At 47.1% G+C, this 15,872-nt stretch overlaps 1 protein-coding gene and 1 long non-coding RNA gene across 3 annotated transcripts; one reads left to right on the forward strand and one right to left on the reverse strand.

The window, feature by feature from the left end:
• Nucleotides 1-1,604: 1,604 nt before the first annotated feature.
• On the forward strand, nt 1,605-12,634 carry CD8B (CD8 subunit beta). Of its 2 annotated transcripts, XM_005509954.3 has the most exons (5): nt 1,617-2,816; nt 5,587-5,937; nt 8,305-8,400; nt 9,069-9,158; nt 9,276-12,634. In XM_005509954.3, exons 1-5 carry the CDS (start codon nt 2,531-2,533, stop codon nt 9,314-9,316), a joined length of 864 nt encoding a protein of 287 aa, XP_005510011.2. In that variant the 5' UTR covers nt 1,617-2,530; the 3' UTR covers nt 9,317-12,634. The 2 variants fall into 2 exon arrangements, with proteins under 2 accessions (XP_021153479.1, XP_005510011.2); XM_021297804.2 differs by lacking the exon at nt 9,276-12,634 and having other exon boundaries at nt 1,605-2,816; nt 8,998-9,153.
• On the reverse strand, nt 4,786-10,957 carry LOC135579315 (uncharacterized). Its single transcript, XR_010472033.1, has 3 exons — nt 10,800-10,957; nt 8,022-8,358; nt 4,786-4,917 (listed from the first exon to the last, which is right to left on the reverse strand). It is a non-coding gene; the product is annotated as an uncharacterized LOC135579315 (long non-coding RNA).
• Nucleotides 12,635-15,872: the final 3,238 nt, after the last annotated feature.

Consider the following 15,872-nt stretch of genomic DNA (forward strand, 5'->3'; position numbering starts at 1 on the left):
GAACAGTGCATTACAGCAGAATGTATATTCACAGACAGTGTGTTAAAGTGGACAGAGGCATTGAACTGAGCTCTACGAGGTGTTTGAAATGCACCACGGCAACCCATGGGACCAACCTCAGCAGAAATTCTCTTTAGGCTGTACCAGGGACTTATATTCCAGCTGAGACCAGCCTGTTAGATAAACGGTTAACCCAGTACATACTGTATATTCCAGAAGGGCTCAAAAATGACAGAAAATATGCTCGGTGGTGTCAGTCAGCACCACCAGAAATACAGGTACATGATATACAGCCTGGAGATGAAGTTTTTATTGAGGTATTTTCAGAGAAATCCAAAGTAGACCCTTAATGGCAAGGGCCATAAAATGTCTTATTTTATTCTCATTTTGCTGTTAAAGCCCTAGGGAAAAGAAACTTCCCTAACAGTTTGGGGATGGCTGCCTTTCATTTCAGAAAAAAGAATAAATTCTCCTTAGAAATTGTGCAGCTGAATAAAACAAATAGCCCAAAATTCAGAGCCAAACACTCGTGATTAGGAGATGCCATACCCCATCAAGGTCACCAACAAATCTTGTTTGTGTTAGCCGATGAGTTCAATTTACACCCTTTTTTCCTTCCCTACTTTCTTCCCAGGACAGGAGCCCCAAACCATGTGGGGATGGTATAAACAGCAGCTGCTCTCCTGCACCTTCCCACGGCGCTTTTATTTTTGTTGGTGCTGGGCTGCCAGACAAAGGCATCCCACCTCCAAAATGTTTTCTTGGCAGAGCAACACCCAGTCCTGAGAACAGCTTGGCTGCCGGTAAATAGCTCAACTGTGTATAAACAGCAGCTTCAACAAAAACTGAAGATGGATCCCTGTTCCAGCACATACATTGTGCTTTTACATTGCAAATACTTGGGTATTTTTTCTATAGGAGATGGCCTATAGGTAAAAGCTCTGCAGGGAAACATATCTGAAGCTGCTATAACGGCTTGGGGAACCCTCCCAAGACAAAATATGTGCTTAGACAACCCAGTGTATCTGCTTAGACAACCCAGTGCCACCAGACTTGCAGCAGCGTTGTGCAACAAGCCTTATGTCCAAAATTGTAATGGTGACAAAAGCCACCTTTGGGAGCACTTTGGTCTTGGCCAGGAGGCCAGAAGATGCTCCAGGTGACAGCAGCAGTGAGAAAAGGGGGATGCAGCCATTGCAGCAGCCAGGGACATCGGGCTCAGCTCACTGACTTCACCGCAAGATAAAGGGAAAATTCATTTGCAGTGGAATTTCTCATATTAAGCAACGTCCCTCTCCCCCCCAAAAAAAAACAAAGAGGTACCTACAGCCATTCTGGAGAGGTCCCAATTTGGGAGTGAGGGGAAAGGCAAGCAGGAGGTAGGGAGGGGAGAAGCAGGGGTTGCTGCACCCCACACTGTGGGATCAGCTCTGAAAACAAGCCCTTCAAAGCACCAAAATGTGTTTGAAAGCACCAAAATGATTATTTTTTCTGCCAGGAAAGAGTTAAGGAGCGATTCAGCCGACCCTGAATTTCAGCAGCCAAGCCCTTGGTGGCAAAGTTTGGTGGTTAGCAACCCGCTCTGAGCAGGAAATTATTGTCAACAGAAATGGGGGGGGGGATGTGTCAGAGCAGCATGGAAAAATCTGGTACAAAATGGACCCAAAAATTGCACAGCACAAGATGCAAAATCGTTTTTCCTGTTCCTCCACCAACTCAGACCCCAGGGGAGGTTTTGTGGTGCCCCCACATGAGACCCCCCCAGGGATTTTCCCCCTCACTAGGGAGCCAGCCCTGGGGAGATGCTGAGGCTTTGTAAAGACCGCAAGCATCGACAGAAATAGGGCATAAAAGAAACACAAACCCCTCTTGGCAGCCAAGGGGGCAGTGAATTTTAAAAATTAATAAATAACTTACTTCTTTTTTCCCAAACATGGAAATATTGAAGCTTCTGACACCAGTTCACCCCTGTAATTTCACATCACATATTTCACTCTTCAAATCCTAAACCCCAAGTGTTTCAAATCTCTTATTCTCAAAGGCGTTTCAAAACCACTCTGGTATTTTATCTATCATTTTGATATTTCTGGGTATGAGCTGTGCAGTGCTGCAGCTACCAAAGCACCGAGGTGGGGAGCACCAGCAGAATTTCCTTATTTTTGTGGTTTTTCAGCCACTAAATTTGTTTGAGGTTTCTTGCTCTTGGCTTCAAAGCTTTCTGTGATGCCTCACGCCTCTTCTTTATGGTGAGCTCATTTGGAGTTCAGCATTTTCCAGGCCCGGAGAAAAACACCTCCTGCTAATGATTCTGCCAAAGAACCTAATCCCACAGCTCAAATTGCACCTTCTCCTTATTTTGAATGCATTTTGATTTCAACAGAGGAGAAAACAGCCAAAACTCATCCTTTCCTGCTTTTATTTTTCACGCCAAGCTCCTACGTTTCTGGTTTTTTTTAATTGCACGGAGCTAGATTAAAAGAAGGAAGAAAAGCGAGGTGGTGAGATATGAAGAAATCATTATTAAAGATCAATGAGTTTTGGGGGTTTAGTTCCTAAAGGGGATTTTGGGGGATCCAGTGTGGGGCTGCTGCCTTGGTGCACACCTGGTTTGAGGGCTCGGCGCAGAAGAAGCTGCCGCGGCAGATGTTCTTCAGCAGCTGTTGGTGAGACATCTGCATGGAGACAGGGAAGAACCTCCTGGGGTGAAGCCAACCCCACCACCACACGTGGAAAGGGAGATCTGGACCAAAACCCCTCTATTGTTGATTCCATGGCCCAGCTTTGGCTCCATCTCTGCATCTGCTTCCAGATCCCAGGTAAGAGGGACACGTCTCTTAAGGGTTGAGGGCAGCTAAAATCAGGTTGTAGCCTTTCCTCCAGCCTGCTCCAGCATGTGGGATGCGTTGCATGGCATCTGTGTGATGGAAACTTTAAATATACAGGCACAGGATAGATCTATAGGCTATGTCACCACATAATTTTGGACAACGCCATTAATAACTTGATTTAGCTTTTGGCCAGCCCTGAAATGGTCAGACAGTTGGACTAGTTGATCGTTTTAAGTCACTTCCAACTGAAATAGTCTATTCTTCTCTTCTTCTCTTCCCTTTATAGTGCAATATATAATGATGTGCATATATACATAAATATATATATATTGTATATATGTAGATATATAGATATATAGATATATACAGTGGCAGAGACCCCTCAGAGTTTGTTTTTGCTGCATCCTCTTACTGCAGACGGACTGGGGGAAGCTGCTGGTGGAGAAGTTAAAGTAGCACCTATCTCTGCTGCCTGTGTAATACAAAGATAATAAAGATCCATCAATTTTTCTTCTAAACCTACCCAAGGACTGAAAGTTTCCCAAGGGCCCCAGCTGGAATCAGTGTGTTATAAAACTGTGTTACCTTCTGCCTATTGCAGGCAGGTTGCAGGAGTTCTGGACCGAATATATGCAGTCAATGTTACGGCAAAGTGGCAAAATTACATTTACAGCACAAATTGTGTCATTGGTTCTTATGTAGAAAATGTTTGGAGTATGAAATACTTGTTAAATGTATATATTAGGGTGACAGCTCAAGTTTCGACCCCCAGATGTTGCCCAGCCTGGGTCCACAGCCACCCAGCATCCTCACTAGATGCTGTCAGGACTGCAGGGAGCTCTGTTTGCAGCACATGGTGGTGATCCAGCCATGGCGTAACACAGCCAATCTAGCGGCAAACAGCCTAATACACTTTATCGATGCCTATATACAGGTAATAATATCGTATAGATTTATATGTTAGGGTCCCTGCTGAGAAAAACCCCAATAAATAAGAATTTGCCCTATAAATGCAAAGGGAACAGAGACTGTTTTTGAGCTGCTGCAAGCTGGTCTGGCCAAGCATGTGGAAACAAAACCATCGCACTCCGATTCCCCATGTCCCCCTGTGCAAATATACACCAGAAAAGGGAACAGGGATATTTGGGGGGATGAAGGTGAAGCGGAGGTTGAGCTTTTCTGCTCCAGCTCCACCCCAACTGCAGCTCAACCTCTGGCTCAGAGCAGAGCTGAGCAATTCCCAGGATGCCCTCTCATCCCTTCTGATTCACCTCCAACAGCTTGAGCAAAAGGTTTTCATGGGGGGTTAACTTTCCAAAGCTAGCGGAGCCAGATCTCAGGACAGCCAAGAGGACCCTGAGGCCACCGTGTCCCACAGCCGCACACATTTCATCCCCTAAAAAAACATACAGGTGTTTGCCAGAGCAAAGTTTGGGAGGATTGCACTCCAAACCCTGAAAATTTTAGTAATAAGGAGACATTTACATTATCATAAATAATGTAGTGAAATGTTGCGGCTGTTGTGCAACACCTGGATTTCAGCGTTGCAATATTAGGTTGAAGGCTGCTCGTCACTGCAGGGTCCCGGCAGTGATGGGGTCATTGCTGTGGGACAGAGGAGGGTTCTGGATCTGTGTCAATCCTCTGTCCCCAACGGGGACATGGGGGATGTGGGCCACGGGGGTGGCTTCAGGTGTTCTTGTGGTCATGCAAACCCATTCCAGCACCGCTGGGTTTGCAGGGCTCCACAAGGCTGTTTGCAACAACCACCATCAGCAGCTTTGGGATTTTGAAGGAATACGGACATTTTAAGGTAAAAAAAAAAGCCCCCGAAAATGTATTTTGTTGAGCTGTTTGTGTAGCTGTAAAAATGTCTGGGAAGCAGACGGGGGAAGCAAGAGCATCCTTATCTTCAAAGGGCTGTTTTTCACTTGGTCTTGGAGTATCTGCCACTTTGTAGGAGTGTTTGCTGAACAGAAGGGATCACAAGTTACCTGTTGTCCTTTCCGCAAGGACGCATCCTCTCTCGCACACAGACATTGTTCACATCTGCCCAGGCCGAACACGACTCAGATAATTTCCACAAAAGCTGCAAAGCCCAAACACCGTGATGCGATGTCAGACAGAAGCTTTCAACCCCACCGCTACCCCTCACTCCCTCTCATTCCCCAGGTCTCAAAATTCATATAAAAATAATAGTCTGAAAACTAATATCAAAGTGGCTCATTTTGAGATGTTTTGAATGGTTTTTGGTCTTTTTCTGCATCTGAGATGTGATCTGAAGTTTATTGGTGTTGCTTCTGTTAGAACAAAAATCTGGCAAATAAGAGGCTCAAAAAAAATCTATTACAATAGGGGTGAAGCCTCTCCAAAACAATGAGAGAAAAGGAGAGCAGGAGAGGGACATCCATAAGCACAGGTGGGGATGCTCTTCCCTGCACATAGACCCCCAAGGACACCCTCAAAATCACCCCTCCATCCCTCTCCCTGACATTGAGCCTCCTCTCTAGATGTGCTTATAGGGCAAACTCTATCTCCATAACTGGGCTTGAGCAAAAAATAGTTGAGAAACCCAAAAAAAGCCTCTTAGGGAATGTGGGGCCATCCTGATAATGATGCTCCTGTTTCTCGCTCGTGTGATCCCCAGGTCTGTGACTACTTGATGTAATTAAGCCCACAAAGAAAATCTGTACATAGCATGGAAGAAAAGTAATGAAAATAAAAAACAGTAACTGTGTATTACTGTCTTTTCTCTTAGGTTTCTGTACAAATCTACTTTTATCCCAGACTCCTGGGCATATTTTAGCCCAAACTAACAATAAAACAGAAATCCGCTGTGAACTGAAGAAGGAGCACACGGGTGTGTACTGGTACCGCTGGAGCCAGGAGAGGCAAAATTTTGAGTTCTTGGTGTTTTCCAACCCGTTGGGCAAAGCCACATATGGCACAAACATCAGCCAAGACAAATTTAGTGTCCAAGGGGCGAGTTCCCACAGCTCGTACAGCCTGCGCATCAGCCAGCTCCGTGACTCGGACAATGGCACCTACTACTGCTCCATCTCCCAGTCCTTCCAACTCCTCCTGGGCAGTGGGACACATCTCGGTGTGGGTAAGCATCACTACCAGGGCTCCAAAATGTGTGATGAGGTCCCTTAAGTAAGGGGTGATGTGTGTTGGCAGATCCTTCTCAATTTTGAGATGTAATATTGGGGCCTTGGGGTTTTGTGAAGGGGCCTACGAGACCAGATAAGTCAGAAAATCCAGGAAAAAAAAGCTGTATTTTAGGTCAGCTGCTTGTGACAGTCTTTTTGCTACCAGCTGTTGCTTTGCTGCGATCATGCCCTGAGCACTGTGTTGGTCCTAGTGTTTTAGGATTTCCATGGGGAGGTGTTCAAGCTCTATATCACAGAATCACAGACTGGTTGGGGTTGGAAGGGACCTCTGGAGGTCATCCAGTCCGGCCCACCTGCTAAAGCAGGTTCACCAGAGCAGATCACACAGGAATGTGTCCAGGAGGGTTTGAATGTCTCCAGAGAAAGAGACTCCACAACCTCTCTGGGCAGCCTGGGCCAGGGCTCTGGCACCTCAAAAGAAAGATGTGTCTCCTCGTATTCAGATGGAACCTCCTGTGTTTCAGTCTGTGCCCATTGCCCCTCATCCTGTTGTTGGGCACCACTGAAAGGAGTCTGGTCCATCCTCTTGACACCCACCCTTGAGATATTTATAAGCATTGATGAGATCCCCTCTCAGCTTCTCCAGGCTGAACAGCCCCAGCTCTCTCAGTCTTTCCTCGTAAGAAAGATGCTCCAGACTCCTCAGCATCTTTGCAGCCCTCCGCTGGACCCCCTCCAGTAATTCCTTGTCCTTCTTAAAGTGGGAAGCCCAGAACTGGATGCAGAACTCCAGATGTGGCCTCACCAGGGCAGAGCAGAGGGGAGGGACAGCCTGTGTTAGGGAGCCTGCCCTATGTTCTCCTCATCCCCCATGGTACTTTGGATGAGAGGCTGGATGTCCTGCTCAGCTCCCGGGTCCTCTGCACCCCGGTTCTTCCCTCCCCTTCCTCCAAGTCACCAGAGCAGCAGCTTCCAGGCTGGAGGGCATCACCCCTCGCATCGCTGGGGTGGCTCTGGCCACAGGTTTCAAGCCTGTCCATCTCATAAAGGGTTGGATTGCAATTTATTCCTCAAATCTCACAATCCACCATCACTGGGGAGCTCCAGCCAGAAATCAGAGCTGTCTGTGGGTGTCACTGGGGGGATGATGCTTTACAGACCCTGGGTCATACAGCAGCTCTTTTTTGCCCGTTTTCCCTTGGACTACTGAGCAGGAGGTGCTGTAGAAAAGCTAATGTGTTTAAAGAAGGTTTCAGCCATTAGTTTGCAGACTTTTAGAGAGAAAAATAACTTATTTAACCAACATGCAGCTATGGCTGCTGACTTTAAATCATCCCCATTGCCCCAATCTTTCTGTTGTTTGCTTTTTTTTGTCCCACATATGCCCTGCACCTTGAGCTGGCTGAGAAATTGCTTTTGGATTCTTGCCGGCTCGAAGAAAAACTGCTTAGAGATAAAGGGCAACTGGTTTTTATCAACTGGACACATATCTTTGTGCAAAGCAAAGCATGAAAAACAGGGCTGAAAAGCAGAATGATCAAGGACACTCCAATTTAGAACTAAACATCAGCAGGTGCTCTGGGAGGACTCAGGCTTTGCTTGATATTTTCGTTTTTTCCTTCGGTACACACGATAGCACAGATTGTCTTTAAGTTCCTTTTCTTTAAGTCTATTACAATGTAAGGGAGAAGTTGTCCAGATAAATCCCAAACACCTGATACCTCATATTTCCACGTAAAAGAACGGTGGTTTCCGTAGAAATTTTAGTACTGGATAAAGGCAGACAAAAGCGGTTTTGAATCACCTAAAATTGTGAATAAGTGGAGTCTAAGCAGAGATACAGCTATTCAATTACATTACTGGGATATTTTCCTGACCAGTGTAAAACTAAATGCACTCCATTGTAATTCACAGAATAATAAATCCTGCCCTCATTTTATAAGGAAAAAAAAAAATCCAATTTTGAGCAAAGATTAGAGCAATCTGAGTATGGAAAAGATCCAGAGAGCTCTTAAAACCTCCCAGTGCTACAGAAATCTTCTGCTACCCTTGAATTCATGCAATGCTGATGAGATGGTACCTGGCAGTAAATGTAGCCCAAGGAAGCTTCCTTTCTGCCTTCTTAACCTTCTGCTTTTGTTTGTCTGGTACATTGTTTTATTAAAGCTTTTGCAAGATCTTGGTAACTTCTGTGGCCACCAAGAGGTTCAGGTCCAGCTCCCAGACGCTTTAGGTGACCCAGTTCTTTGGGAAGGTCCCTGGATGAGGCTGATTTTAAAAGCCAAAATTTCCAGCCCTTCTTGCCTGCTGTTTGGAACCTCCACTGAACTCAGTGCCATATTGACCATGCTCTTCTCCACCAGTTGATGTTTTGCCTCTTCCTCCGAAGACCACTGAGGCACCACTCTCCACAAAGCCTGTGCGAAGAGTAACCAAAAGCAAAGCTGTCAGCAAGAAAGGTACGGCACCAAGCTGGGTTGCAAAAGGGGTTTGCTGAGCTCCTGGGGTCTCCAAGGTTCAGCCAGAGTTTGTCCTGGGGCGGGGGCAACCAGAGCATGACCCTGCTGGGACAGGCATCCGGGCACACCTAGACCCACTGCTCTGGTTGGAGGTGATCTCAGCCTTCAGGAGCAGTCTGCTGGGATATGCAAGGATTTAGGGGCCAGGACGTATTTCATAGAATCATAGAATCACAGAATCACAGAACAGTTTGGGATGGAAGGGACCTTCAAAGTTCATCCAGCGCCACCCCTGCCATGAGCAGGGACACCTTCACCCATCTTCATCAGGTTGCTCAGAGCCCCATCCAGCCTGGCCTGGGATGTCTCCAGGCATGGGGCATCCACCCCCTCTCTGGGCAACCTGGGCCACTGTTTCACCACTGTCAGTGTAAAATATTTCTTCCTCATCGTGACTCATAGCTAAGTTCTCTGCAATGCCTTTGGGGTGCAATAGAACCTCCAAGAGATACCCCAGGGTGATGGTCACATCCTCCACCCCTCCTGAGGACCTGCCATGCTTTTTTCTCCTCTCACCCCACACTTCATCCCTAAAAGCTGCCAGGACAGGATGATGCTGGCTGCTGAACTGGGTGAAGCTCCACACCATGTTCCCTCCTGCTCTCCAGGTGCCTGCAGCCCCCTTGTCTGGGTCCCCCTGGCCACCAGTGTCCTGGTCCTCCTGCTGAGCCTGGTCCCCACTGCGTACCGCCTCTACCGTAAGCATCCCACCAGCCCCAGGGGACGATGAGGGGCGTCAGGCCCTGGGACAGCCTGACAGTGGGATGGGGAGCTAAGAGAAGGTCCTGAGGCTGATGGACACCATCTCTCCCCAGGTTTGCGACGGAGATTGTGGCTTCGCATCCACAGGCAGTAAATTCCAGCAGCTCCCCCTGCCTTGGGCGTGCAGGGAGAAGCCACGGACCCTCCCCTGCACAGTGCTGAGCCCGGCCTGGATGTGACCCGGGAAGGGTGTTACAGGGGGCAGACAGACATTTCTTTCCTGTGATGGACCATGACTTTAACCTTTTTTCTTGACACGAAAGCTGGTAATTGGACTGGGTTGGATCCTGCAGCACGTGGAGCATTTTTCAGAGGGTGCTGAGCAGGGTGAACACCACAGCTGGCTCTGCACCGGGGCTGGTGTACTGAGGGGGCTCAGATGGGCTGGAAAGATGCTCTGAGAGCTTCTTGGCTCTCCTCTCCACCCATGGGACATCACAAAGGTGCTTTTCCTTTGCTTCTGCTGACACTGGTTGGTAAGACTTTGCTAACAAACACTCTGCAAGCAACCAGCAGACAGCAAGGGTGGGTCACTGTATAGCTTGCCCTGTACAGGCACGTTCATTAGAAATAGTGAATATATTGCTCAGCTGTTTGGCTCTGTAGGCTGGTGTCTCGCATCTGCACTTGGTGCACAACATGGCTGAGTGGTGAGCGAGGAGCCACGGCTTCTGCCCAAGCAAGAGTTACAGCAGAAAAACAGCTTGGGGGGAGCAGGTCTGGGAGAGCATCTTCTCCCACAGGAGACTGAAAACATCCAGGAGTGGGAGAGGAAAACCAGACAAAGCCATACACCCAAGGCCAAACACCTGGAGCAGCCTGAAGGCCAACAACACTGCTTAGAGCAAACAGAGGCAGCCGGGACCTGGCCCTGAGCCCAGCAGCTCAGCAGAGCTGTAGAGAATTGCCCTGAGCAATGTCTGTGTGCGCTGAGCCCCGAGCGATGCCAGGAGCAGGGTAGGTCTCCCCAGGGATGTTCATAGAATCATAGAAAAGTTTGGGTTGGAAGGGACCTTCAAAGCTCATCCAGTGCCACCCCTGCCATGAGCAGGGACATCTTCACCAGATCAGGTTGCTCAGAGCCCCGTCCAGCCTGGCCTGGGATGTCTCCAGGGATGGTTCATCCACCACCTCTCTGGCCAGCCTGGGCCAGGGTTTCACCAGCCTCCATGTCAAAAATCTCTTCCTCATGTCTAACCTGAATCTCCCCTCTTTTAGTTTAAAACCATCACCCCTTGTCCTATCACAACAGGCTCTGCTAAAAAGTCTCTTCTCATTTTTCCCATCTGCCCCTTTTAAGCACTGAAAGGCCACAATAAGGTCTCCCCAGAGCCTTCTTCAGCTGAACACCCCAGCTCTCTCAGCCTGTCCTCCCAGCAGAGCTGTTCCAGCCTCAGATCATTTCTGTGGCTCCTCTGACCCCTCTCCAACAGGTCCATGTGTGTCCTGTGCTGAGGACCCCAGATCTGGACACAGGACTCCAGGTGGGGTCTCATCAGAGCAGAGCAGAGGGGCAGAATCACCTCCCTCCACCTGCTGGTCACACTGCTTTTGATACAGCCCAAGATACAATTTACCTTCTGGTCTGCAAGCGCACGTTGCTGGCTCATGTCCCGTCTTTCATGCCCCAGTACCCCCAAGTCCTTCTTCACAGAGCCCCTTTCCATTCCTTCCTCCCCGACCTGTGTTGATACTGGTGGTCGCTCCAGCCCAGGTGCAAGACCTTGAACATGGGTTAACAAGGCTCAGCCCCTGTCCAGGACTGCAAGGCTGATGTGGGGCTGGAAAGTTGGCGCCTTGCTGAGCACAGGCGGTGGGTGCTCACTCTCAGGTGCATCCCCAGCTCCTCATCTCTGCCAAAATACAGGCACCAGAGCAAGGCCATATCAGCAGCAGTGAGTGCAAGGGGAAGCTGCTCCAGATGCCTCCTGTCCCCAGTGTGGGTGGGAAGTCCAGCGGCTATTTTTACTGCTGGGGAAGCAGCAGGGATCTCCTGTCCTGCCCATTGCCTGTGTCCTCACAGCTGCCCACAAGCCAAGAGCTGATGTGGCTCCAGAGTCCCCAGGGCTGGGACAAAGCAGGCATGAGAGGAACCTGTGTGGGTGTGAAGCATCGCAGTGGCACAGCAGCATCCCTCTGCCCTTACCCTCCTTCCCCTCCCAACCACAGGTCGCTGCTGCTCTCCACTGCAATATAAGATATTTCTGAAGGACTTGGTCTCAAATCTGGCCATGCCTGCTCATTGAGATGGATATTTCCCCTAAATGATGCAGCGATAAAGCTGCTGTGGACAACGCTGAGCCAAGCTTTCCCAGGCTGGGTTTCCCACCTGACCTGAACATCCATCCCTGCCTCCCCTCTCCCACCTCTCGCCCAGCACAGGAGGTGACCTCCCACTGCCCAGCAGCCGGGGACGGGTCTGGGCAGCGAAAGGCTGTGACAGCCCAATCTCCTCTCCCACAGGAAGGTGAGCAGCCTCGGGGATAACCCTGCCTGGTCCATTCCTCCTCCCTCCATCCCACCCTCACACCATCCCCACAGTGCGTGTGACCCTCACTGAAACCCCCCTGGGACGACACCATCTTGCCTTGGTAGACTTCAGCCACCGATTATCCCTGCTTCAGTAAAACCTGTTCGAAGGACGGGGATTTACCCCTTGGCTCTGTGCCCACCTGTGAATAATTGTAGCAGGCAGCAAAGAATCTGCTCAGATCCTGAATTCCCCAATTTGGCTTCATTGTGTCTTTGTAAACTGGAAAGAACGCAAACAGACAAACAAACAAACCCACACCTCCGCATCACCTCTCTGCCTGCAATGAAAACAGGAGAGGACAGCAAGCCAAAGATGCTACATGGCCTTTTGAAGCACAGGTTTAGGCAGTTTAGCAATGGAAACAACCAAAAAAATGTAGTAATTCCTGTAATCATCCATAGGATGTTTTAAGACAGTGAAACTCGAAGAGATTTTAGCAGCAGGTTTCACAACTGCAAGAGACACCTGTTTCACAGATTTTTCACAGGGAAAATAATGGCATTTTTTTATATAACCCCAAGCACTCAATCAGCGGTTAATAAATGATGTCGTCTTAAACAACAAAAGGAGACACTACTAAAAACTGAACAGATACAAAAGGCCTTCGAATAGGACAAGGGGGTTTTTGCAGATCTGTGGCTTCAAGTACAAAGTGTTATCTGTGTTGTGCCCATCCCATGAATCATCAGGCAAGAAACTGTAAAAGAGGTCAGAAATAACATGTTGCAATAATCCATTATTATTATTATTATTATTTCATACTCTTTTCTATTATTTTGTATTCTCTATTTATATTCTGTATTCCATATAGAATATCTTCTGTATTATAAAAAAGACTGCAGTTGTTCTGTCAATAAACAGTGCATGCATGTCTTGAAAGCATTAAAATATTCAAGGAACAGAGAGCAGAGCAGAAATACATGTATTTCAGGCATCACAGTAAATAGTTTTAATGCTTTTGTAAAACTTCTGTAAAAGGACTTTTAAAAATTTGGCAGTCCTTCCAGAACATCTCAGTTGCTGATCTAATATTGGCAGTGCCCAGTTTTTCCTTATTCTTTTAACCTGCCCAGTCATTGTTTCTGTGGGCGACCTGTGATTTTGTAATACAAACAAGTAAATATAAATCGTGTGCAGTTGAAAACATTCAGCTGAAAACAGGCCAGTGACACGAGATGGGAAGTTATATCTGATTTTAAAGCTCCTAAATACATAAATAATAAATAATTTTTCAGAGTCATAAACATAGATGAGTCAAGCACACTAATGGGGAAAGGACTAGTAACGTATCTATTAAATTATTAAACTTGAAATGTGTGCAAAGGGAGAGACAGATATGCAGGGCTGGTGTTTAAATTCCTTCCAATTTATCTTTGGCCAGAACGGCTTCGTGCACGGTAGCTGCTTATTAAATATCTCCTTCTGGCAGGAAGAATAGATTCACAGCAGGACTTCCAGGCATCCGGACCAGACTTGTGAAATCAGCATTTCTGCATGTCTTTTTCTGCCACCATATAAAACCAGATACGTCCCAGAAACTGCAAAGAAGTCCCCGATTGGGGACACGGGCAAGTCTCTTCCCCGGCTTTCAGAAGGCTTCAATATAGAAAAATATAGAAATATTGCATCACATAGCAGTTATTTATATTGACAATTTTATAACTATGTATTATTATATCTAGTTATACTAGAACTTATATATTACAGTTAGATGCATTATTTTATAATATATTCAATATAGTTATAACTTACTTATTACATACCGCATTTAAATATATTACATATAGCCAAATTATAGATACTATTTTTATGTATTATGTTATATATAATATATATAGCTACATGTGTGTTATTATATGCATATTGACAGTTATATGGATTGACAGATATCTATAGAAAAAATCATTGGGGACAAAAAGATGTTCTCAGGTGTTCTCAGTACTTCTTGCCTGTGTGTTCCTGACTTCATCACATTTCATTCAATAAACCAGAAACAGTAATATATTACATTCCTGGTTTATATAAAGCAGAAAAGGTTTGTTTAATATTATTATAATTTTTATTTAGTATTATTCCTGGCCATTCATTAAATATTATTTGCTGAAATTACAAATATTTGCGTGTATCAGTATATCTATATTGCATGCACTCAGGGTGAGATCTGCAGCTTCTGTGGAATTATGTACAAATATTTGTTATTGCAACACCCGGTTAACTGGAACACATGTCAGACCAAGTTAAAAATATGTCAGTATAAGGGATGTATTTTGCTTCTCTACTGCCTTGTTATGGGAAAGATTCCTTTAATACATCAGTGCTTCTTACACATAAAATAAAGCTCTCCCCAGGCTTTACATATTTGCAATAGAGCAGGAGGTTTAATATTCCTCCCATGGCCGTGTGTTTTATCTGGTAAAGTTAGATTTTTCAGTAAGCCTTTGAGGTATCCAAGTGTGTGAAGGGGGGGCTGCATCACACTTTTAATTAGGGGAATATCGTTATCACTATTTGCACTCTCTGATCTAGTTAATAAATTAAAACCAGATGTGAAACACTCCATAAAAATTCCAAGGATGACATCAGCAAAGAAGTTTATCTCTGCCAGGTACAACATATCTAGGTGCTGTTGCAAGGAGGATCTCACACCACCAACCTGTTTAGCTCATTTAACATAAAAAACCCCAAAACTCTAACAGGAGTCACTCATGGAAAGGAACTGCTGGTCAAAATGAAAAGGAAACCTGCTCAAATGGCAAAGGCCTCTCCATCCTCTCCAAAAAGCTCCTTGGAGGGGTTGGGAGCCCTAACACAGCAAGGCTGACACAGGTGCCTGTGAGATGGTCTCCTTGGCTTTTTTGGGGTCAGGCAATGATTAAGGACTAAATTTTGTCTTGCCCAAAGTGCTCTGAGTCTCTGCATCACGCAGCAGAACACCCAGCTGCAGAAACGATGGGAGAAGTCTTGCAACACAAGAGTTTTTCAAGCGCCTGAGCTGTTCTTGGTGTGAAGTTTTGGGTTGTCATATGCAGGGACAGGAGTTGAACTCAATGATCCTTGTGGGTCCCTTCCAACTCAGCATATTCTATGATTCTATGCTGGAGAACACCAAAAACTGCCCAATTTCCCCATGCAGAGCATGAGGAGCAACAGACGCCTCCACAGCCACCAGCACTCTGCCTGTTGCGGTCAGCCCATGTCCCATCCCACACCCTGCGAGCATGATGGAGCAAACCTTACCCAGCCATGTCATTTTATTCTGCTCCTCTTCTCTGCTTGTGGCTAAAACATCCAGCCAAGAGGTTGGGCAACAAAATACGGGGTGCAACCAAGTTCCCTCCCTGCGAGGCTGGGCAGGGAGGAGGGCTGTGGCTTAGCAGACATCTCTGTCCCCAGAGCGATGCCTGTGATCTCGCCCACCACGTTTCCTGTTGCTCCCTCCCAGCACAGAGAGCTGGGGCTGCGGGTCGTGCAGGCGGCATGAGATGCAGCACAACACCCAGGTGTTGGGCAGCTGCCTCCGGGGACAGGTGAGGCATCCTCAGAGGAGCTGTGTCCATGCTGCTCTTCCACGTTGCAGCACAACCCATGGCAGAAACCACAGCTGAGTCCCACCGTATAATCAGAGGGATGGAACAAGAGGACAGGCTGAGAGTTGAGTTGTTCAGCCTTGAGAAGAAAAGGCTCTGGGGAGAACTTATTGCAGCCTTTCAGTGCTTAAAAGGGGCTGTAAGAAAAGATGGGGACAGAGTTTTTAGCAGAGCCTGTTGTGATAGGACAAGGAGTGATGGTTTTAAACTAAAAGAGGGGAGATTCAGGCTGGACATGGGGAAGAAATTTTTTACAATGAGGGTGGTGAAACACTGGCCCAGGTTGCCCAGAGAGGTGGTGGATTCCCCATCCCTGGAGACATCCCAGGCCAGGCTGGACGGGGCTCTGAGCAACCTGATCTGGGTGAAGATGTCCCTGCTCATGGCAGAGGTGGCACTGGATGAGCTTTGAAGGTCCCTTCCAACCCAAACCATTCTGTATTTCTATGATTCTGTGGTATCTGGTGTCTCTTCATTTACCACCGTGGGAGGAGATGCTGATGGCCCTGCAGCCGGCTCTCAGGCAGGGT

This window comes from Columba livia, chromosome 4, assembly GCF_036013475.1.
Source record: "Columba livia isolate bColLiv1 breed racing homer chromosome 4, bColLiv1.pat.W.v2, whole genome shotgun sequence".
Taxonomy (NCBI): Eukaryota; Metazoa; Chordata; class Aves; order Columbiformes; family Columbidae; genus Columba; species Columba livia.